This window comes from Bos javanicus, chromosome X (genome assembly GCF_032452875.1).
Source record: "Bos javanicus breed banteng chromosome X, ARS-OSU_banteng_1.0, whole genome shotgun sequence".
Taxonomy (NCBI): Eukaryota; Metazoa; Chordata; class Mammalia; order Artiodactyla; family Bovidae; genus Bos; species Bos javanicus.
Genome location: NC_083897.1, coordinates 73715301 through 73740802, shown reverse-complemented (window position 1 = coordinate 73740802; position 25502 = coordinate 73715301). Strand labels below are relative to the sequence as shown.

The 25502-nt window shown below is 35.5% G+C and overlaps 1 protein-coding gene and 1 pseudogene across 4 annotated transcripts in view; one reads left to right on the top strand and one right to left on the bottom strand.

Annotated features, from left to right (window-relative positions):
• The window catches only part of BRWD3 (bromodomain and WD repeat domain containing 3), a 161166-nt gene that overhangs the window by 32410 nt on the left and 103254 nt on the right, over window positions 1–25502 (bottom strand). For all 4 annotated transcript variants that reach the window (XM_061409612.1, XM_061409611.1, XM_061409614.1 and 1 more), the window contains 9 exons: window positions 24934–25027; window positions 22620–22769; window positions 20647–20723; window positions 19893–20061; window positions 18052–18165; window positions 9201–9308; window positions 4036–4160; window positions 1733–1815; window positions 591–702 (listed from right to left, as the gene is read on the bottom strand). In XM_061409612.1, the coding sequence (XP_061265596.1) occupies window positions 591–702; window positions 1733–1815; window positions 4036–4160; window positions 9201–9308; window positions 18052–18165; window positions 19893–20061; window positions 20647–20723; window positions 22620–22769; window positions 24934–25027 (1032 nt within the window). The remainder of the gene's footprint in view (window positions 1–590; window positions 703–1732; window positions 1816–4035; window positions 4161–9200; window positions 9309–18051; window positions 18166–19892; window positions 20062–20646; window positions 20724–22619; window positions 22770–24933; window positions 25028–25502) is intronic.
• On the top strand, window positions 4741–6407 carry LOC133243116 (tubulin alpha-1C chain-like; annotated as a pseudogene).

Genomic DNA, 25502 nt, shown 5'->3' with positions numbered 1-25502 from the left:
TCAGGTTGACTATTATACCTTCTCCAAAAGTTTACTATTCCCTTTTGATCTACAATATGAAGACTAAAAGTCAATCTTCACAGAATAAACATATGTTTTATCATTCTTAAGAAGAAAGTTGTATTTATTAGGAATCTTACAACTCTGGTATTTCATGAAGAACAAAAGTAAATGTAGACAAATAGTATCAATATATCCAAAAGTAATGCACTCACCCTTGACTAGAACTTATACCATCAAATAAAAGACTATATAAATATTCACTATTATATTCCAGCTGAAACAATTACTTTAAACACTGAATTAATTTCAGTATTCTTTATGAAATAATAGTTGTAATTCTTATCTAAAGTAGAAATATTTAAGAGAAAACACAGGAATTAAGGAGGCAGAAATAAGTATTCAGTTTCTGCTTTGTTTTAGCATGCATATTGCACCAGAAAGTTTATCATCAAATTTCTTCCTTAAAAGTACTATGATTCCTTCCTTACAGGTACAGGTCTTATAAGACTAGGTAAGGCAGGGTTTATAGAAAGTCCATATAGTACTAAAGTATTTTATCAGGTGTAAAAGACCATAACTGTACTTACTGAACACTGTAACACTGGAAAGAACTATCAGGATACTCTGGTTGAAAAGGTTGCTGACTTTCCACAGTCCCAAACCACCAGGCATCATCTATTATACTGCGGAATCTATCACCTACAATGTTTTTAAAAAAATTCTTAAAAGAGTGCTCTTGAGAATAATTGCTATGTTCCCAGTCTAAACTATACATTTTGATGAATACAATAGCATCATTGTATCCAGTATTATTACAGATTTCAATCTGAGTATTCCATATTACTCTCTTCAAGGATTCTGATTTCCAAGTGCTAATAATTATTATGAAATAAAATCACAGATTACCATATATAATTTAACTTCTTTCAATTACTTGGAATCATCATTAGACAGTCTGCTTTTTGTACTGCACATATAATACCACAGTTGTTTCTTATTTTTTTTCCTTCCTCTTATTTTTTGTTTTACCATTTTGTTTCTAAAAATCTCTTCATACTAGTTTTGTGCCTCTAAATGGCTAAGGAATATAAAACCAACCATGTGGATAAAAATGTTTCTTTCACATTAGAAAAGATAGAAGATACTAATAGAAAAAAAAAAAACTACTAATAGCAGATAACTATACAGTGTTTGCTCTGTGGTACATTTTAAGTTCTTTCTACATATTATTTATCATTCATATCAACCTTATAGGTATGTTCAGATGTGATTCCCATTTTACAGATAATGGAAGTGAGGCACAGAGAGGTTAAAATTGTGCCCAAGATTAAATAGCTAGAGAAGGTGGAAGGAATAGACAGGGAGACAACAGGAGGGGTAAAGAGAGAAAGGGAGAAAAAGGGAGAGAGGTGGAAGAGGCGAGAGAGAGAGTCAAAGCCACAATCAGTAAAGGTCTGTTAAGAGCCCAAGTGGTAAGTACTCCATGTGAAGGTAATGAAACTTCAGATTTTCATTTTAATTTAGATTTGTATTCTAATAGAATAGATAGTCACAGAGAAGGTTTTATAACACATACAAAGTACATAAAATCACCTAAACATAACTGAAAATAAAAATTTAATTTTTCTAATTTGGCTAACAGCTTTTTCAGTCTAAAGTTTCTCAATGTTAATTCAGTTTAAAAGTTACTCTGCTTCAAACAATATTTAAGTGGGAATTCTATATTTACCTATCTGCCAGTTCCTTTCTTTGGCTTCATTATAAAACTGATGTAGCACAAGGAAGTCAATGACATCTGGCATGTCATGATATCTGAAGAGAAAATAAAGTACATGTGATTCCGTATACAGATACAACAGTATATGTCACTTTCTAAATATCCAGGGATATATATGCTTAATGCGGAGCTATTGAGCAAACTGTTGCAAACCTCAAGGTCCTTACAAATGCTTTTAATTAAATTAAACCCCATGTGTTTGATCTGTTTGTCTTAAATATTTACTTATGACCTTAAATCACTAACTATATTACTTTTATCCTATCTTGTAAGACTGTTATTTCTTACATTATCCAATGTGTAAGTATATCTCCAACAAAACTAATGATGCCTAAATGTCTTGAGACAATTGATCATATACTGTGTTGGCCAAAATCATCCTTTGGTTTTAAAGTAAAAATTAAAGGCCCATTTTTCATTTTCACCAAGAACTTTAAGTGTATCACCATTTTGTTCCACTACCTTCTGCCATTTTTCAGGCAAATTGATAATTCCATCTTCCCAAAACTTTTCATTTTTTTTGAACAAAAAAATGTTTCAGATGCCTTTTACAGTATTCCAGGGAACTGAAATATTTTCCATTCAGGTAGTTTTGTAAAGACAGAAATAAATGGACATCTGAAGGTGCAATGTCTGGTGAACACAGTGGATGAATCAGAACTTTCCAGCGAAGCTGTTAACAGTTTTTGTCTGGTCATCAATGGAACATGTGGTCTTGAGTTATCCTGATGGAAAATTATGCATTTTCTGCTGACTAATTCTGGAAGCTTTTTGTCACGTGCTGCTTTCAGTTGGTCTAACTGGAAGTAGTACCTGTTGGAATTAATCAGTTGGTTTTCTGGAAGGAGCTCATAAGTCCCTTCCAATTCCACTATATGTACATAACCTTCTTTGGAATGAAGACCAGCCTTTGGTGTGGTTGTGTGATAGTTCATTTCACTTGCCCCATGATCTCTTCCATTCCACATTATTGTACAATATTCACTTTTCATCATCTGTCCCAATTTGTTTAAAAAACGGAGCATTTTTGCCTTGTTTCAGTAGAGAATCACACACAGAAGTACAGTTAAGAAGATTTTTTTCACTTATGTGGAACCCAAACATCAGAGTGATTAACATTACCAAGCTGGTGCAAACAATTTTCAACACTTGATTTGGATATTTTGAGAATGTCTGCTATTTCCTGTATGGTATAACTTTGATTGTTCTCAATTAATGTCTCAATTTGACCACTATCAACTTCAACTGGTCTAACTGACCACGGAGCATTGTCCAACAAGAAATCTTCAAAACAAAACTTCGCAAACCACATTTGATATGTTTGATCAGTCACAGCACCTTCTTCATATATTGCACAAATCATTTTTTTTGCCTTTCTTGAAACAATAAAGTATCATATGCCAAAAATGTTCCTCTTTTTCTTCCATCTTCAATATTATAATGGCTACACAAAAATTCATCAGTTTGATGTGTTTTTTTTTTTTTTTTAATGCTCACTGATATGACAGCTGTCACAATACAACCTAACAAAACCATTCTGAATGAAGTTAAAGACAATGAGAGTCATATTATGGGAAAAAAACAAAAAAAAAAACAAAAAAAAACAAAAGAACTCTGGCTATGCCAATAAAAGAATCAAGTCATTAGCCACTGTAGTTGTTGACCTACAGTTCACCCTGAAAGGAATTCAAGATGAAGCATTCTGTGTTTTGGATATATGGACTCTTAGATAGTTAAGATGCATATGTAAGGAAGAATTTCAATGACCCTGGACTCTTGCATCTTTCCATATATAGAACACTAAAATCACTGAGATATTTGATCCTCGTGACTACCAATAACTAGCGAGATGTATGCTTGACTACATGTATTTCACAGCCAAAAAATTTTCAAATATACCCTGGCTCTGCCCCTGCTACCTCTTGAGAACATCTTGTCAGAGTTGTCTAAGGCTATCTCCCAGACTATAGTCCTCAGCAAGCTCCCAAATAAAACTGAAACCTATAGGTCTCATGCTGTATGTTTTTATTTCAGTTAATCTATCTATCTATCTATAGTATGAGTGCTAAGTCGCTTCAGTCGTGTCCCACTCTTTGTGACCCTATTAAGTGGAAAAACAAAAGAAGAATTAAACATTAAACCATGGTCTTTAAAACTCTAAAGCCCGTAGTGCTGTCATGTTTTCTTTACCATCAAGAATACACGTTAGGAATTAAAATACACACACACACACACGAGCCAGCATAGATACTCACTTAATGGAAAAAGATTCTCCAGTCATTTTGCCTGAAATGGGGTCCAGAAATGCAAGCTTCAAGCAGCATAGTGTAGGTGGTCCAATCTCATATTTGATTCCTACAATCTTAACAAACTCTTGTTCCTATTCATGAGAATACCAAAAAATTATTAATTTCAATATAAATAATTGCCTAATATTTGCATATTATTTTATTATTATTTGAACAATTTAAAAATTATCTGAAACGTATTGTAAATCAACTATACTCCATTAAATTTTTTAAATTATCTGATAAATTTTATTTTAAAATTATTAAATTTTAAAATTATCTGAATATCCACCAGATTTGAGGCATTCCACTAAGCGTTAAAGGTAATAAGACATGGCTCTTGACCCCTTAACAGCAATTTGTAGTTTAGTGCATGGCTCTAAACTGAGGATAAGCAGAAGAATCCCCTTGGTAATCTTTTTAAAAATTCATGTTCCTAAACCATACTACTATGGAAATGAGTTCACTATATCTAGGGTAAAGCTCAGTCATATGTATTTTGAACAAACTCCCCAGGTTTTCCTCTGGAGAGTTAAGAAGTTTTCTGCTGGTTAAGAATCACTCCTCTAGTCACTACTTCTCCCTTGGACTCCTTGGTAGTCTGTTGGTGTGAAATCTTTGTGGCCTTCCCCTCACCTCCTCAAGTCCCACAGAACCCTACAAGTTTCATTCATGCGTGAGTACATCTTAATCCACATTAGGCAGGCTGTGGACAGACTGGCAGTGCCTAATGGGAGCTCTACTGCTTGGAACATGGCATTTTTGGCATATGATACTTTATTGTTTCAAGAAAGGCAAAAAAAAATGATTTGTGCAATATATGAATAAGGTGCTGTGACTGATCAAACATATCAAATGTGGTTTGCGAAGTTTTGTTTTGAAGATTTCTTGTTGGACAATGCTCCGTGGTCAGTTAGACCAGTTGAAGTTGATAGTGGTCAAATTGAGACATTAATTGAAATCACACAGGCTCAAGTGATAAGACCACTGGAGGAGGAAAAGACTCCTTCAACACCTTGTTCAGTGAGACAGACACTGGCAAGCATTTGCCCAGGGCAGTGTTTGTAGACCTGGAACCCACGATCACTGATGAAGTTGGTACTGGCACCTATCACCAGTTCCTCCACACAAAGAAGCTCATCAGGGCAAGGAAGATGCTGCCAATAATTATGTTCGCAGTCACTACATGATTGGCAAGAAGATCATTGACCTCGTCTTGGACTGAATTCAGAAACTGGCTGACCAATGCACAGGTCTTTAGGGCTTCTTGCTTTTCCACAGCTGTGGTGGGGGAACTGGTTCTGGGTTTACCTTCCTGCCATTGGAACATCTCTCTGTCAATTATGGCAAGAAGTCCATGCTGGAGTTCTCCATTTACCCAGCCCCCAGGTTTCCGCAGCTATAGTTCACTAACCCTACAACTCCACCCTCACCAACCACACCACCCTGGAGCACTCTGTATCTTCATGATAGACAATGAGGCTGTCTACGACATCTGTCATAGAAACCCCGATATTGAGTGCCCAATCTATACTAGTCTTAATTGTCTCATAAGCCAACAAGTAGTGTCTTCCATCATTAGTTCCCTGAGATCTGATGGAGCCCTGAATGTAGATCTGACAGAATTACAGACCAACCTGTAATTCTGTACAGTACCCTTTCCCTGCATCCACTTCTCTCTGGCCACATATGCTCCTGCCATCTCTGAGAAAGCCTAAAATGAACAGCTTTCTGTAGCAGAGATCACCAATGCTTGCTTTGAGCCAGCAAACCAGATGGTGAAATGTAACCCTCACCAAGGTAAATACATGGCTTGCTACCTGTTGTACTGTGGTGATATGATTCCAAAAGATATCAGTGCCACCACTGCCACAATCAAGACCAAGTGCAGCATCCAGTTTGTGGACCAGTGCCCCACAGGATTCAAAGTTGGCATTAATTACCAGTCTCCCACTGTGCTACCTGCTGGAGACCAAGCCAAAGCACAATGAGCTTTGAGCATGCTGAGGCCTAGGCTCACCTGGATCACAAATTTGACCTGATATATGCCAAGCTTGCCTTTGTTCACTGGTATGTGGGTGAGGACATGAAGAAAGAAGAGTTTTCTGAGGCCCATGAGGACATGGCTGCCTTTGAGAAGGATTATGAGGAGGTTGCAGTGCATAAGGCTGAGGGAGAGGATGAGGTTAGAAAATATTAACCTATTACAACTTTAAACTCTTGGGATTGTCTAATTTGTATTCTATGGAGCTGCCCATTGTGGCCCTATCTTGTCATAATATTAAATTCTATTGATAACTCTATTAAAAAAATCATTCCTCTAGCAGAAATACAGTCTGTAATTAAGCAGGTGGACATATTATGTATATGTTTGGGAAAAGGACTTACAATTTTGAGTGCTACAATATTATTTTAAATACCATCCTTAAACACTGTTATTAATCACATTTAATGATGACAAAACAGAGCCTCATGGGTACAGTGATGTTTTTAGAGTTACACACTTGTATACAGCAGAGCTGGGATTGGAATTCAGATCTTATTCCAAAGTCCAGGGTCTTATACCACAAGTAAGTTGACTTCTAAAATTTACTATAAACACAGGGTTAGAATTTAAAATAAGAAATCACACAGGCTCAGTGAACTGCTGCTAGATGCCCAGTAGGCCAGGCTGAGCACTCAGAAATGGCCTTCCTTGGGAGTCAGCATGATCCTGACTCCACCACGACCTTGGTGACCCGAGGCATCTGACTTGAAGGCACTGTGTCCAATGCCACCCAGTCCGAGGATGTGGCTTCATGAGGCTGTGGGCTCTGGGCTGTGAAGACAAACCCCACACATCCTGGTGACAGAAACACCCCATGAGGGCACGTTCTCTCTGATGATTAGTATTTATTTCAGCACTTTGTTAATGTGGTTGTTTTATTTTCTACCTATTGCACTGTTGTGACTTGTTCACCATTATTTGATTTTTGTATGAATAAAAGCTTTGTTACAGGAATCAGCATACTATTTTTTAAACCTAGAGAGAAGGTATTATGGTGACTTAAAGTTGTAAAGTAATTAGCCTCCAATTAAAATAAATAAATTAAAAAAATAATAATAATAAAAAAAGAAAATGTGATCAGGTGTCAAATATAAATGTATAAAAGCCAAAAAAAAAAAAAAAGAAAACATATGGTTTATTCATTCCTATAATTCTAAAAAAAATCTTATTTTTCACCTAATTCACAATAGATGTTAGCACCCCTATTTCCCAGGAGATGATTATGTAAAGCTCACTTTATATTTTAGTAACTTATAGCCTTAATACAATTTTTAGAAGTGCCTAAATCTTTATTTCAATAAATACACACATTGTCTCTTCTATCCTTCCTGTTAAGCATCATTACAAAACAACTAAAGAATGTGCTAATCATTATAATTGCACTCATCTCCCATACTAGTACGGTCATGCTTAAAATCTTGCATGCTAGGCTTCAGCATTACGTGAACCAAGAACTTCCAGATGTTCAAGCTGGATTTAGAAAAGGAAGAGGAACCAGAGACCAAATTGCCAACATTCACTGGATTATAGAGAAAGCCAGGGAATTACAAAAAAAACCCATCTACCTCTGTTTCAATGACTATGTCAAAGCTTTTGACTGTGTGGATCATAATAAACTGTGGAAAGCTCTTAAAGAGATGGGAATACCAAACCATCTCACCTGTCTCCTGAGAAACCTGTATGCATGTCAAGAAGCAACAGTTGGAATCCTGTATGGAACAACTGATAGGTTCAAGATTGAAAAAGGAGTACAACAGGGCTGTCTGCTGTTACCCTGTTGGAGTAATCTATATGCTGAGCACATCATGAGAAATACCAGGCTGGATGAGTTACAAGCTGGAATCAAGATGGGCAGGAGAAACATCAACAACTTCAGATATGCGGATGATATCACTCTAATGGCAGAAAGTGAAGAGAAACTAATGAGCCTCTTGATGAGGGTGAAGGAAGAGAGTGAAAGAGCTGGCTTAAAAATAAATATTAAAAAAACTAAGATCATAGAATCTAGCCCCATTACTTCATGGCAAATATAGAGGGAAAGGTGGAAGTAGTGACAGATTTCCCCTTCTTGGGCTCTAAAATGATTGCAGATGATGACTGCAGCCATGAAATCAGAAGAAATTTGCTTCTTGACAGGAAAGCTATGACAAACCTAGACAGTACGTTGAAAAGCAGAGACATTACTCTGCTGACAAAGGTCCGTACAGTCAAGGCTATGATCTTCCCAGTGGTCATGTACAGTTATGAGAGCTGGACCATAAAGAAGATGGAGCATCAAAAAAATTGATGCCTTCGAATTACAGTCCTGGAGAAGACTCCTGAGAGTCCCATGGACAGCAAGGAGATCAAACCAGTCAATCTTAAGGGAAATCAACCCTGAATACTCATTAGAAGGATTGATGCTGAAATTGAAATTCCACTATTTTGGTCATCTGATGTGAATAGCTGTCTCACTGGAAAAGTCCCTGATGCTGGGAAAGATCAAGAGCAGAATGAAAAGAGGTCATCAGAGGATGACATGGTTGGATGGTATCACCAGTGCAATGGACTTGAACTTGGGCAAACTTTGGGAGATGGTGAGGGATACAGAGCCCTGGCATGCTGCCATCATCCATGAGGTCACAAAATGTTGGACACAACTGGGCGACAGAACAACAATAACCACAAAGTTATAGGTTTCTTAGGATTTATGATATTTACTATATCCTAAAGCTGCCAGAATCTTGAGGGTGTCTGTGGTCCACACATGCAGTCAATTTATAGAGCCTTCAGAAAGCACAAAGCTGCTAAGGAAAATATCCACATCATGGAACTACTGCACTGCTCGAAGTACATGGTATACACCAGAGAACCTGAAGCCTGAAGGAAATTAGGTCAAATAAAGACAACAGCTGACATACAAATTCCAGGAAACAAAATGCGGCCCACAACATTCAGCTGTACAGGAGTATGGTACAGTATGGTACACCTTATCCTGGGCATACAATCAACACTGAAATATCCAGAAACTGAGAATAAGCATACAGGAAAGTAACTTAATTCCAAGATACTTCAAGTACACAGCTTATTAATTTGGCAAACTTACCCTGAGATCCATTTTATTCCATGGCTGTTTTTGTAAATTAACGCTGTATGTTTTTGATTTTCTTACAGCCCGTACATAAGCTTCATGTCCTTGCCTAAAATATATAAGCTAAAACAAAAAAGAATGAGTTATTAAACAGCAGCATCCCATTTAGCCACTCTATACATCCCAATATATTCCCACAAATGTCCTCTTCGATTAACAAAATATGTAATTCTAATTTTGAAAAAAAAAATATACAATAAAGTTACTTGTCAGCGTCAAATAATGTCCATTCAGTACTTACACCTATGCAGCCCTGCACTAAGCACTGCATGATAAAAACAGAGAGAAAGTGAAAGTTGCTCAGTCGTGCCCAACTCTTTGAAACCCTGTGGACTCTACAGTCTACGGAATTCTCTAGGCCAGAATACTGGAGTGGGTAACCTTTCCCTTCTCCAGGGGATCTTCCCAACCCAGGGATCGAACCTAGGTCTCCTGCATTTTAGGTGGATTCTTTACCAGCTGAGCCACGAGAGAAGCCCAAGAATACTGGAGTGGGTAGCCTATCCCTTCTCCAGGGGATCTTCCCGACCCAGGAATTGAACTGGGGTCTCCATTGCAGGTGGATTCTTTACCAACTGAGCTTTCAGGGAAGCCCCAAAACACAGTTCTCCTCCATAAATTTCTGAAGAAACAGACTAATGACAAATGTAGACAAAAGCAGTCATCTTTTAAAATAATATATTTCAAACTATCACTGACATTCTAAAACATCAACATATTAATAGTGAGCCCATGTATGTGTGTGAACACACACATTTGTTATTGCTGTTCAGTCGCTAAGTTTTGTCTGATTCTTTTGCCACCCCATGGACTGTAGCCCACCAGACTTCTCTCTCCATGTGATCTTCCTGGCAAGAATACTGGAGTAGGTTGCCATTTCTTCCTCCAGGGAATGTTACCAACTCAGGGATTAAACCTGTGTCTCTTTTGTCTTCTGCACTGACACAGGGGGAGTTCTTTACCACTGAGCCACCTAGGAAGTGTGTATATATATATATATATATATATATATATATATATATATATAAAAGTATGTGTGTGTGTGTGTGTGTGTTAGTCATTCAGTCGTGTCCAACTCTTTGTGATCCCATGGTCTGTAGCCCATCAGGCTCCTCTGTTCATGGAATTCTCCAGGCAAGAATACTAGAGTGGAAAAAATAGAAAGAGAAAAGGAAACAGTCCCATTCACCATTGCAACAAAAAGAATAAAATACTTAGGAATAAAGGTACATAAAGAAACAAAAGATGATGAAAGAAAGAAAGAAATCAAAGATGACAAAAATAGATAGAGAAATATACCATGTTTGTGGATTGGAAGAATCAATATAGTGAAAATGAATATACTACACAAAGCAATCTATAGTTTCAATGCAATTCCTATCAAGCTACCAGTAGTATTTTTCACAGAACTACAACAAATAATTTCACAATTTGTATGGAAACACAAACAACCTTGAATAGCCAAAGCAATCTTGAGGAAAAAAGAATGGAACTGGAGGAGTCAAGCTTCCTTACTTCAGACTATATGACAAACATACAGTCATCAAGACAGTATGGTACTGGCACAAAGGCAGAACTATAGATCAATGGAACAAAATAGAAAGCCCAGAGAGAAATCCGTGCACCTATGGACTCATTATCTTTGACAAAGGAGGGGAAAATATACAATGGAGAAAAGACAATCTCTTTAACAAGTGGTGCTGGGAAAACTGGTCAACCATGTGTAGAAGAATGAAACTAGAACACTGTCTAACACCATGCAGAAAGATAAACTCAAAATTGAGTAAAGATCTAAATGTAAGGCCAGAAACTATAAAACTCCTAGAGGAAAATATAGGCAGAACACTCTCTGACATAAATCACATCAAGGTCCTCTATGACTCACCTCCCAGAGTAATGGAAATAAAAACAAAAATAAACAAATGGGACCTAATTAAACTTAAAAGCTTTTTCACAACAAAGGAAACTATAAGCAAGGTGAAAAGATAGCCTTCAGGATGGGACAAATAGTAAATGAAACAACTGACAAAGAATTAATCTCCAAAATATACAAGTAGCTCATGCAGCTCAATACCAGAAAAATAAACAGCCCAATCAAAAAGTGGGCAAAAGACTTAGACAGACATTTCTCCAAAGAAGATACAGATGTGTAATAAACACATGAAAAGATGCTCAACATCACTCATTATTAGAGAAATGTAAATCAAAACCACAATGAGGTATCATCTTATGCTGGTCAGAATGGCCACCATCAAAAAGTCTACAAACAATAAATGCTGGAGAGGGTGTGGAGAAAAGGGAACCCTCTTCCACTGTTGGTGAGAATGCAAAGTGGCAAAGCCAATATAGAGAACAGTATGGAGATTCCTTAAAAAACTGGAAATAGAACTGCCATATGAGCCAGCAATCCCACTGCTGGGCATACACATCAAGGAAACCAGAATTGAAAGAGACACGTGTACCCCAATGTTCACTGCAGCACTATTTACAATAGCTAGGACATGGAAAGCAACCTAGATGTCTATCAGCAGACAAATGGATAAGGAAGTTGTACATACATATACACAATGGAATATTACTCAGCTATAAAAAAAGAACACATTTGAGTCAGTTCTAATGAGGTGGATGAGACTAGAGCCTATTACACAAAGTGAAGAAAGTCAGATAGAGAAATACCAATACAGTATATTAACACATATATATGGAATTTAGAAAGATGGTAATGATGATCCTATATGCTAGGCAGCAGAAGAGACACAGATGTAAAGAACAGACTTTTGGACTATGTGGGAGAAGGAGAGGGTGGGATGATATGATAGAATAGCACTGAAACATGTATATTACCATAATGACCAGTGCACGTTTGATTCATGAAGCAGAGAAGCTGGTGCTCTGGGACAATCCAGAGGGATAGGGTGAGGAAGAAGGTGGGAGCAGGGGGGGTGGTTCAGGATGGTGGGACACATATGCACCTGTGGCTGATTCATGTCGTTGTATGGCAAAAACCGCCATAATATTGTAAAGTAATTATTCCCCAACTAAAAATTATTAAAAAAAAAAAAAAAAGAATACTAGTGTGGGTAGCTACTCCCTTCTCCAGGGGATCTTTCCAACCCAGGGATTCAACCAGGGTCTCCTGCACTGTAGGCAGATTTTTTTTTTTACCATCTGAGTCAACAGGGAAGCCTGTCTCTGTGTGTGTATACCACAGTCTACTGCTAAATACAGTAATTTCCCAATTAAAATTGTTCTTTTTCAAAAATTAACATTAGAACTGGCATAGTATGAAAGAAAAATTAATCCAAGTGTTTGGTAAAACCCTTTGCCTCCTTAAGACAGCATTCACTATCATATAGATTCATTAAAAAAGTTTCTTTCCCACAATAAGTCTTTTTTCAACCTCACACCCTACTGACAGGTTTGAATCACCTCCCAACCACAAAAGTCTTAGTTTCCTTTAAAGCTAGGAATACTAGATCTGACTAAACAATCAGCAAACATTTCACAAGTAAGTGCCACTCTGGATACAGTTTATTGTCCCAAGCATGTGCCCACCAGGGTAGAACAATGCCAGAGTGAATGGCCTTGCACAGTATTGGTCCTCAAATACCCCTGGGGGCACTCTGTACCTGAGAAGCTAAAGAACAGCTTGCATGTAAAATAGGTAAGTAGGTCTACCCTTCTTGTACACGTAGCTACTTCCTAACAGCAGACCCATTTTGGAGAAGTTTTTCCCATTCTACTTCATTGATTTATTATTACTCCAAACACCTCACAATCATTACACAGAGGCAACTCTAGGGACAGGGAAAAAGTCAGGAGACCTGATTGCTGTTCCTACTACCTTTATAGGCCATGTGACTCTGGTCTTTCACATGCTCACCTATCAAATGAAGAGAACATTCTGTTGCCAGCTGTGTTTTAAAGATTGATAACAATAACAAGAGATAGAGAAGCATGCCTCAGGTATTATCCTAAATGCCTTACAAATATCCATTAATTTAATCCTTCTCAGAACCCTATAAGGTAGATACCTTTTATCCCCATTGTACAGTTGAGGAAAGTAGGGCACAGAGAGGTTAAGTAATTAGTCAAAATTTGGTCAAAATCTTATGTTTCATGAACCTCAATGTTCACTGCAGCACAATTTACAATAGTCAGAACATGGAAGCAAACTAAATGCCCATCAACAGTGGGATGGATTAAGAACATGTTGTACATATATGCAATGGAATATTAATCATTTATAAAAAATAATGAAATAACGCCATTTGCAGCAACATGTATGAACCTAGAGATTATACTCAGTGAAGTAAGTCAAACAGAAAGGCAAATATCATATCACTTATTTGTGGAATCTAAAAAAGATACAAATGAACTTATTTACAAAACAGAAGTAAAGTCACAGATACAGAAAACAAACTTATGGTTATCAGGGATAAGGAGGAAATGGATAAATTGGGAAATCAAGACTGACATATACATATACTATATATAATATAGATAACTAATAAGAACCTACTGCATAGCACAGGAAATACTATTCAGTACTCTGTAATAGCCTATATGTAAAAAGAATCTGATAAGAAAAGTGGATATATGTATAACTGATTCACTTTGCTGTACACTTGAAGCTAACACAACATTGTTAATTAACTATATTCCAATAAAAATTTTTAAAAAGTAAAAAAAAAAAAACATATTTATACAATAATTTTAAAGTGGTGGTAGAGATAAACAGAAGAAAGTAACACAAAAAAATACCATACTATAGAGATTTCTAAAATACTCTGACATATATCTATCAACACTAAGTCAGAATTTCTAATAGTTAAAAATAAAGGTAAAATTTTTAAAGGTTTAAATATTAGTATACAAACACAGGGGCTTCCCTGGTGGCTCAGATGGTAAAGAATCTGCCTACAGTGCCAGAACTCAGGTTCAATCCCTGGGTCAGGAAGATGCCCTGGAGAAGGGAATGGCTACCTACTCCAATATTCTTGCCTGGAGAATTCCATGGAAAGAAGAGCCTGGCAGGCTATAGTCCATGGGGTCACAAAGAGAGAGACACAACTGAATGACTAACACACATGCACACATAAACACAACCGCAGTGGTTAAGAAAAAAAAATTCATTACCATGCTTACCAATAACATGATAAACATGTTATTCAGTTATCCTTTATTGTTTATTTCTGTACTCAACAAATATTGAACAAATATGTATGTATGTACAGGGCACATAATCAAAATAAAATCTTTTCCCTCAAGGATATGGACAGACGTGTAGATACACAATGCATGGCAGAAAGTAATATGTATCATGAGAGAAATAATTTAGATGCGAAAGTTCAAGAAGAAGGAGTGGAAGCAAATGGAAAGTAGGGATAACACGCAGAAGAAATTGGTATTTAAGTTAAACCTTGAAAAATGAGCACTTTGAGAGGTAATGATGTGTGGGTAGGAATATTCCAGGCAAAATAATGAAGACTTAACATTTAAAAAGTAATGCTGTCATTAAGAGAATGATTATATAAAAAGTATATTTCTGCCCTTATGAGTTCTTTAAAAACAGTCTTTAATTCACACATTTCATTGTTTGATTCACTTATACACCTTTCCGATTCCCTGAACAACTGTCGTTACCTAACACACATTAATCTTGAAACATATAAGCATGTGCTAAGTTTAATAAAATAGAAGGAAAGGTAAATACATTCCTATAAAAGAGAAAGGAGTCTCAGATCACAGAGTATACAAATTCTTATTCTGTTCTAAGATTAATTCAAAAATATTTCTCCTAAGCTCCCATATAAAAGGCAATAAATACAAGAAACTTGATTTTGGATAGGCCCCTAAAAAGCTCTTCTAACTTTTTTCATGCAACATTCCTTCAGAGCAAATATTTGCTCAAAAGTCCAACACATATTAAAAAAAAACCACACTTAGGCAAGGAGACATTTTAATAAAATCAAAACATATTCAGCAAGTAATAGCTTAATTGTAAGGTTACTACTCCACAGCTGTCTCTCAAAGTACCTATAAAAGACAATTATACAAATGTTTGGTGAAATTGTTATATGGCCCAAGACATTTAGAACCATTTCCAAGGTTTTGCTCCTTCTTTGTTACAATGATAATATTACTTTCCTATTATCTGTCTTAAGTTGAAAACTGTGGGTAAACATTTAATGATTCAAAAATGAATGATTAGTCAATGTATCTAATTGACTATACAAGAAACTATACAAGTCAACTAGGGCTCAAAATATAATAATGCTACCATAATTTTTACAAGAAAATCAAATTTTGTCACTGTATAGAATTTAAATCAATTTTTGACTGACCAATCATAAATATGGCTGTTACTCGATCACTGGTTCAGCAGGAAGGCCTTGTTTGTGAAATGACATTCTCCTGAGCACCAAAAGGGGTGATTATCCGCTATAATATTTTCTATCAGGTTGACTATCGGCTTCTTTAAAAAAAATATTAGGATTTGATTAGGATTTAAAACACACTGACGATGAAAAATCAGAAAGAAAAATTAAGGAATCAATCCCATTCAGCACTGGAACAAAAGAATAAAATATCTAGGAATAAACCTACCTAAGGAGACAAAAGAACTGTATACTGAAAACTGAAGACACTGATGCAAGAAATCAAAGACAACATAAACAGATGGAGAGATACTCCATGTTTCTGGGCTACAAGAATCAATATTGTGAAAATGACTATAGTACCAAATGCAATCTACAGATTCAATGTAATCCCTATCAAATTACCAATGGCATTTATTATAGAACTAGAACAAAAAAATTCACAATTCATATGGAAACACAAAAGGTCCTGAACAGCCAAAGAAATCTTGAAAAAGAAGAATGGAGCTGGAGGAATCAACCTTTCTTACTTCAGACACTACCTCAAAGCTACAGCCATCAAGACAGTATGGTACTGGCACAAAAATAGAAATACAGACCAATAGAAAAAGATAGAAAGCCCAGAGATAAGCCCATGCACCTATGTGTACCTTATTTTTGACAAAGGAGGCATGAATATACAATGGGACAAAGATAGCCTCTTCAGTGAGTGGTGCTGGGAAAACTGGACAGCTATTTGTAAAAGGGTGAATTTAGAATACTTCTTAACACCATACACAAAGATAAATTCAAAATGGATTAAAGATCTAAATGTAAGACCAGAAATGATTAAACTCTTAGAGGAAAACATAGGCAGAACCCTCTATGACATAAATCACAGCAAGGTCCTCTATGACTCACCTCCAGAGTAATGGAAATATAAAACAAAAATAAACAAGTGGTACCTAATTAAACTTAAAAGCTTTTGCATAGCAAAAGAAACTATAAACAAGGTGAAAAGGCAACCCTAAGAATGGGAGAAAATAATAGCAAATGAAACAACTGACAAACAATTAATTTCCAAAGCATACAAGCAGCTCATACAACTTAATACCAGAAAAACAAACAATCCAATAAAAAAGTGGGCAAAAGACCTAAACAGATATTTCTCCAAAGCACACATATATGTGTATGATAACAAACACATAAAAAGATGCTCAACATTGCTCATTATTAGAGAAATGCAAATCAAAACTATAAAGGGATATCACCTCACACTGATCAGAATGGCCATCATCAAAAAGTCTACAAACAACAAGTGCTGGAGAGGGTGTGGAGAAGAGGGAATCCTCTTACACTGTTGGTGGGAATGCAAACTGGTACAGCCACTATGGAGAACAGTATAGAGATTCCTTTAAAATCTAGGAATAAAACTACCATATGAGGCAGCAACACAACTACTATGCATATACCCTGAGGAAACCAAAATTGAAAAAGACACATAAACCCCAATGTTCACTGTAGCACTATTTACAATAGCTAGAACTTGGAAGCAACCTAGATGTCCATTGACATATGAATGGATAAAGAACCTGTGGTACATATATATAATGGAATATTACTCAACTATAGAAAGGAAAGAATCTGAGTCAGTTCTAATAAGGTGGATGAACCTAGGATGAACCTGTTATACAAAGTGAAGTAAGTCAGAAAGAGAAAAGCAAATATCGTATACAAAGACATATTTATGAAATCCAGAAAGATGGTACTGATGAAATTATTTACAGGGCAGCAATGGAGACTTACAGACATGGTGTAGGGGAAGGAGAGGGTGGACTCTATGGAGACAGTGACATGGAAGCTTATTATTACCATTTGTAAAAATGATACCCACTGGGAATTTGCTGTATGACTCAGGGAACTCAAACCAGGGTTCTGTAACAAACCAGAGGGGTGGGGTGGGGTGGGGAGGGAGATGGGAAGGAGGTTCAAGAGGGAGGGGATATATGTATACCTATGGCTGATTCATGTTAACATTTGGCAGAAATCAATACAATTCTATAAAGCAATTACCCTTCAATAAAAAATAAATAAATATTAAAAAAAAAACTTAGGACTTGATTAGGATTCAAAATACCACTCAATTCAACTATGGGGCAATTAAGATAAAAACAAAGAAAATTATGTTCATGGCATCACAAGCCAATCAATTTATCTCAATGTTCATTGAGCATACATGAAATTAAAGACTCTGTGTCAGGTCCTACAAAGGACACAAAAATTAGTAAGATTCAGTCATTGTACACAAGAAATATATAATTGAGCAGCACACTTAAGATGGCATACATATAACTATGATAGAATTGAGAATATAAATAACCTAAGACTGATTAAAGTGAGTGCTCTTGAGATTACAAGATAAAAATGTTACAATAGGAAACAATTACCTCATCTCCCATCTGTGGGACAAATGGTGAACGTCGTGGTATGGTATCCAAGATCCACTGAGGGGCAAACCATTCTTCATTGGGCTCTCCTGCCATAGAAACTAGTCCTCCTTTCTAAAATAGAGTTCACAAATTTATAAACTTTAATATATGAGTAGTTACAGGAAAAATCGCAAGTAGAAAATGGTAAAAAAAAAAAAATCAGGTTATAATAAAACAAAATATATACATTTTAAACATTTTAATTACCAATTAATTATTGACAACTTTTGTACCAATAAAACAGTCAAGTGAGTAACCTGTTGCTCAATTTTGGTTGACAGATAATATGACACTATATACTATCTAAAAACCATAAATGTCACTCTTCATGCCCCTGCTGCTGCTGTTGCTGCTAAGTCGCTTCAGTCATGTCCAACTCTGTGCGACCCCATAGACGGCAACCCACCAGGCTCCCCGTCCCTGGGATTCTCCAGGCAAGAACACTGGAGTAGGTTGCCATTTCCTTCTCCAATGCATGAAAGTGAAAAGTGAAAGTGAAGTCGCTCAGTCGTGTCCGACTCTTAGTGATCCTGTGGACTGTAGCCTACCAAGCTCCTCTGTCCATGGGATTTTCCAGGCAAGAGTACTGGAGTGGGGTGCCATTGCCTTCTCCATCATGCCCCTAGTATATCATATAAATTCAAACACAAGTAACACAGTAACTTTTTGCCAAGAAAATGGTGACCATCAAGAAGATAATTCTATCTACTAAAGCAAGAAGTTAGAGCATGCACATATGCATATTTAAATTAGTATTCAAAGAATTACGTGGATTAAGTTTTTATATCATTCAAATGAAATTATAGTGGAGAAAAATCCATCACTGGGGTGAAATAAAAACACAAAGAAATATAAGAGCCCTACAGGATTTACAACATCCTTCCATTTTACAAGTCAACAATGTATAGAAATGTATTACTCAAAACATTGACAAGAATAATCCTTTCATACTATAGTAGCTTATTTAAAACTCTACTACATTTTAATAAACTGTTAATATGTTTTAATTTATTAATTAAAATAATTAAAATATTCTAGCTTCTACTTTCAAAAATTTCAAAAGGTCTTTACATTTCAAAGTCATTATATATAATTTTACTTAGTTTCTCAGATGGGATATTATTTTTAGAGAAATGTGAAGTGTTATTGCTAAATATTTAAGTGAAAGAAAGTGAGTGTTAGTTGCTCAGTCATGCCCAACTTTTTGTGACCACACGGACTGGGGTCCAACAGGATCCTCTGTCCATGGAATTCTTCAGGCAAGAATACTGGAGTGGGTAGCCATTCCCTTCGCCAGGGTATCTTCCAGACCCAGGGATCAAACCCCGGTCTCCTGCATTGCAGGCAGATTCTTTATCATCTGGGCCACTGTGCTGTGTGCTTAGTTTGACTCTTTGTGACCCCATGGACTGTAGCCCACCAGGCTCCTCTGTCTATAAGGATTCTCCAGGCAAGAATACTGGAGTGAGCAGCCATGCCCTCCTTCAGGGGATCTTCCCAAACCAGGGATTGAACCCAGGTCTCCTGCAGTGTAGGTAGATTCTTTACCGTCTGAGCCACCAGGGAATCCCAGGAATATTGGAGTGGGTAGACTATCCATTCTCCAGGGGATATTTCCAACTCAGGAATTGAACTGGGGTCTCCTGCATTGGAGGTGGACTCTTTACCAGCTGAGCTACCAGGGAAGCCTATATGAGCCACTAGGGAAGCCCAAATACAAATATTTAAATATCAAAGACAAAATCAACAACCAAAAAAAAAAAAAACCCACAAAACAAAAAACATGTAAACTCACAAACCTTCTTTCTAGTCTGTTTAGGCTTCTTCTGCCTTTCTTCAAGTGACTTCAAATTTTCCTCCTCAGAGCTGCTGCATATTTTCTGTGTTGCCTGTCTCGTTTGCCTTTTTGGAGGTTGCAAATTTATTCCAGCATCTGCTGTCCAATCAGAATATTCACTTGATGAATCACTGTACATAAATCAAAATTATGAATACATAAGTTTAGAAAAGGAATAGTTTTGCTTCATGATTGAAAGATGATCATTTTGTAATCAAACAGTATTATAAATGACATTGTTTGATTTTGTTCTGACCAAAGACAAAATAAATCAATACAGAATTTTGACCATTACCTAAGTGATTTTAATGAAATGATTCTTGGATAAAGTATAATGCTTAATTTCCCATAACAGTATTTAAAATTCAAAATTCCTGTCCAAACCACAAAAACTTCTTTAAATAAAGATGTTCCTTATCCCTAGAAATGTTTAAATATAGTTGTTTTAACCCTGAAATAAATACAGATAGCCTGCCAAGATGTTGAATCTTGGATTTACAAAGAATCTTACTTTAGGGATGAGGGAACTAAATTCTATGTGCAAAAAGATATTGGTAGAGCCAGGATAACACAACAGATCTCTGGGCTTCCAACCTAGTACTCTTTTTACTATAAATACTATTTTAACTGGATTTACCAAATTTCTATAAGAACATACATAATTTCACATTAAAACCATCAAATAATTTTGACCAAATCAAAACCATTAAAACTACCTGGAGGAACTTTCACTTTGCCATTCAATAACAGGATCCTCTATAGAAGCATCACTTGTGCCAACCGTTTCATCTTCCTGGAAGAAAGAGCCAGCAATTGAGATATATGGTTATTATTAACTAGTATTAATTAGCATGTTCTATTTGTTTCATAAAACGTTTTGTATTCTTCCCTCCAAAAAAAAAGTTCTGGTTAAAATGTACATAATCATTATTCTATATAACTCACAACTAAGCCTACCAAGTATTTAAAGATTTCTAGCATCTACTATTTTATTGATATGAGGCATCTATTATTATTTCAAAGGTTCAGTAGATTCCTTAAGAATCCCAAATATAACTCTCTTAAATTTTGTTAAATGTTTTTTTTCAATTTAAGTATAGCTGATTTACAAGGTTGTGTTAGTTTCAGGTATACAACACAGTGATTCAGTTTTTTTTTTTTTTAGTTTTCTTTTTTTTTTTTTAACCTTACAATATTGTATTGGTTTTTACCATATATCAAAATGAATCCGCCACAGGTATACATGTGTTCCCCATCCTGAACCCTCCTCCCTGCTCCCTCCCCATACCATCCCTCTGGGTTGTCCCAGTGCACCAGCCCCAAGCATCCAGTATCGTGCATCGAACCTGGACTGGAGACTCGTTTCATACATATACACATATGTTTGTATACATATAAAAATATATTCTTGTTCAGATTCTTTTCTTATAGAAAGCCATTATTTTTTTTAAAAATCTATATAAAAAAGATAAAAATACTTATATGCCTCTACCAAGTTAGCCTAATTACTTTCTATAAAAAAGTTAATAAGCCTTTTATTATATAAGATCTCAAACATACCAAAGTAGAGACAGTAGATAACACCCTTCTATATACAATCACTAGTTTAGACAGTATCACATTGCCTATTTTATTGTATATATACTCTTACCAACTGCCTCATATCTCAGGGATTATTTTTTGGGGAAAAAAAGCATTTCTACTATAAATATTTATTAAGACCAGGAAACATTTTTAAAGCACAACCACAATTATTATACTAAAAAGACAATATCAATTCCTGATTAAGTGATAATTCTTTGCAGATCAAGATTTTCATGAACAGGGGTAGAGAAGGAGGCATATCATTGATAAGAATTAAAGAACTGTGAATGCTGGGAGAAGAATGGGGGTACCATATATTGTCAGTACATAATGAAGCCTTCATTGTTCATTTAACAATGACAGTTGTTTAAAAGAACAAAAGCAAAGGACTGAAGAAGAGAGGAACATGAAGAAAAGAACTGCTATGGTCTTTATTCCATTACCATGAAAAGGGTTAGGTCTGAGAAAAATCATTACTCAATAATCTCCATGACGAGTAAAGTCAACAATAACAGAAAACATGTATATCATGATTACCCAGTGAACAAGTTCTGGGACTGTATAACTAGTTATCTCTGTTAATATTTATTTTTTTTCATTTCTAGGCAGATTTCCTCTCACTCTCTTTTCTGTCCCGAAGTCAAACTTTTCCTGGCATATTTGATACCCTCAACCAAGATAATATCTTAGGTACAAATAAGAGAAGATACCTAAAGGAATTCGATATAATGCTTAATTTGCCTACTAAATGCCTTATTAAAGAATAATCCTCTTATAAGAAAGTTATTTAAATAATTTTCTATTAAGGTGACCCTTAAAAGTAAATCCAGATTTTATCAAATTCCTGTTTCTTTTGTGATGTGTAGATCTTCAGCCTTCCATAGACAAAAAGAACTTTGAAAAGGAATCTAGGTATCAAATATTCATTAACTTCTTTGTGATTTTACAAGATCTCAGATATTGACTTCATTGATGGTATCATGTTATTAAATTTAATTGAAAAAGCAATATTGACAAAGCAAAAACAATAAAAAGTAAATCCAAAATGATGATATTAACTGGGAAACAAAAAATTACACTAAATAAATAATAGCAGATATCTAACCTCTGAGGAGCTATCTGAATCTTCCTGTACACCTGAATTTTGACATGATGCTCGTGAATTATGTTCTATGTTGGATCGTGTTTGGTAAGTATGTTGTCGTTTGCGTTGTGTTCTTCGTAAAGACCGCCCATAGCTAGGCTGATAATCACTCTGTACAACAGAAGGAAAACAAATTTAAAAAAATGAAAAGCTCAGTGAATATGCACAAAAGAATATATATAAAGCAAATCAATTGAGCAGGGGTAGAGTAAGAGTGGAGGTGACAGACAGGAATGAATACTCAAAAGAAAACCCAAGATATACTTTTACACTACATTTTTATATAAAATATATTTCATTTCTATATATTTAACCCATTTCCATTAATATTGATTACTTTCCTATTTTGAAAACATTGTGATCAAATTAGACAGTGCTGAAACTTTAAGCTAGAAGAATTTGCCCAGAATTTACATATACCATATTATCTACAAATTATTATAGGGTAAAGCAAGCTATCTATATATTATATATATATATAATTTTTAATATAACATGTATTTCTTTAGTTCTATAAAAACTACATTCAGTAAACAAGTCAAAATAAAAATGTAATTTTTAACAACTAAAACATAAAACTGTTTTATTCTAAACTTTACAAGTATAAAATATTATTATTGATATATCATACGTCAAACCTATAACCCTAATATGTCATCAGAAGTAAACAATTTTAAATTTCTTATAAATCAGTATCAAGGGCCAGGTCTTTATCTTATGTGTAAATGTTTCTCATTTTCCGTATAAATAAAAATGCTTACAGAGTCAACTCCCCTGTTTATTAGTCTTAGACAAGTCTGATGTCTGATAAATCAGCTTAGCAGGAAAAAAGAATATAAATCATGGATATGAGTTATTCATAATCTCTAAGAAAATAATCTTATCAGAGAATATCAAATAAGCTAATAAAATTTGAATAGAAATTAAGAAAATGGGTATCAAAATGATCTAAGAATATTTAGAGAGTAATATACTACCTAAAACTGTGTTTATTGATACTGAAAGACATTTAAAATTCAGCATCCATCCCCTATATTTGTTTAATAAAATTAAAATCAACCTAGATTTCCCTATTTATCATACTCTTTAGGAGTTACATTTATTAGATCTGGGAACAAAACTATATACTCTTATGTGCCTAGTTTGTTCAACCTCTAAGAACTAGTAAGGGGTTTTCCTATTGTTGTTGTTCAGTTGTTAAGTTGTGTCCAACTCTTTGTGACCCCATGGGCTGTGGACCACCAGGTTTCTTTGTCCATGGGATTTCCCAGGCAAGAATACTGGAGTGGATACCAATGTCCTTCTCCAGGGGTATTTCCAACCCAGGGATGGAACCCATGTCTCCTGCACTGGAAGGTGGATTTTTTTTTTTAATTTAAATTTATTTATTTTAATTGGAGGCTAATTACTTTAAAATATTGCATTGGTTTTGCCATACATCAACATGAATTGGCCACAGGTGTACACATGTTCATCCTGAACCCCCCTCCCACCTTGCTGCCCATACCATCCCTCTGGGTCATCCCAGTGCACCAGCCCCAAGCATTCTATATCCTGCATCGAACCTGGACTGGCCTACTGAGCCACTTGAGAATTGGTAAGGGGTTTACTATGTACCTAATGGAGTACAGGCTCTTACTCCCTGATTACAAGTTTCTACTGGTATATATTAATCTTGCTAATGTATAGATCAGATTTTGCAGCTGTTTAGGTAGGCCAGAAGTAAGCCTATAGCAGGGGTAAGCAAACTTTTTCTGTGAAGGGTCAGAGTATAAATATTACGGCTTTGCAGGTGATATGATCTCTGTGGTAACTACTCAACTCCATTGAGCATGAAAGCAGCCATAGACAATATATAAATAAATAGGTATAGCTGTGTCCCAATAAAACTTTATTAATAGGAATAGGCAGTAGACAAGATTTAGTACATGGGCAGTAGTTGGTCAACCTCTGGCCTAGGGTATCTCAGCATTTGTTTTACATTGTGATTAGTGATCAGGCAATAATTTTCAGGTTCTACTTTAACCAAATGAAAATGGTATTTTAATGCAAATATCTTATACCTACAATAACCACGTCCTAGACTTAAGGGGATAGCCCTAATGCTGTGCAATTTTATCCTTATTAATAATAATCATATCTCAATATGGGGTTCAAAAAATAGTTTCCCTATATATAGACACCTATCAAAATAATCATTTAATATAATGGCCACCTTTCAAACACTTGGTATTTGCAAATAGTGTATTGCAGAGTACTTTGTAGATAAACTTACCCTTTGGGTAGTATAAGATGGTTTTTTCTTCTTTTCAACTGTATAAAGACTGATTTCTATGTCACCTTTTACAGTTCGACATTCTTCCTGAACCCTAGTAATAAATTGAAGGTCAAAGTAATAGAAGATCATCAAAAAGCAAACCAAATGGTTTAAAATCAGATAATAAAAACATTTTTAAATGTAAAATTTTTAACCATTTTAGGTGTATAATTCAGTGGTACTGTTGACATTTACAAAGTTGTGTAACCAACTGAAACTTTTTCATCACTCCAAACATAAACTTTGTAACTATTAAGCAATAACTCTATCTCTCCTCCTACCAGTGCCTGTTAACTACCAGTCTACTTTATGCCTCTATCAATTTGTCTACTTTAGATATTTTATATAAACAGAATTATACATTATTTGCCCCTTTGTGTCTCGCTTATTTCATTTAGAATAATGTTTTTGATGTTCAAGCATGTAGCAAGTATGAGAAGTTTATACGGCTGAATTTCATTCCACTAAAGTACATTGTTGTTGTTGTTCAATCGCTCAGTCATGCCTGACTCTTTGCGACCCCATGG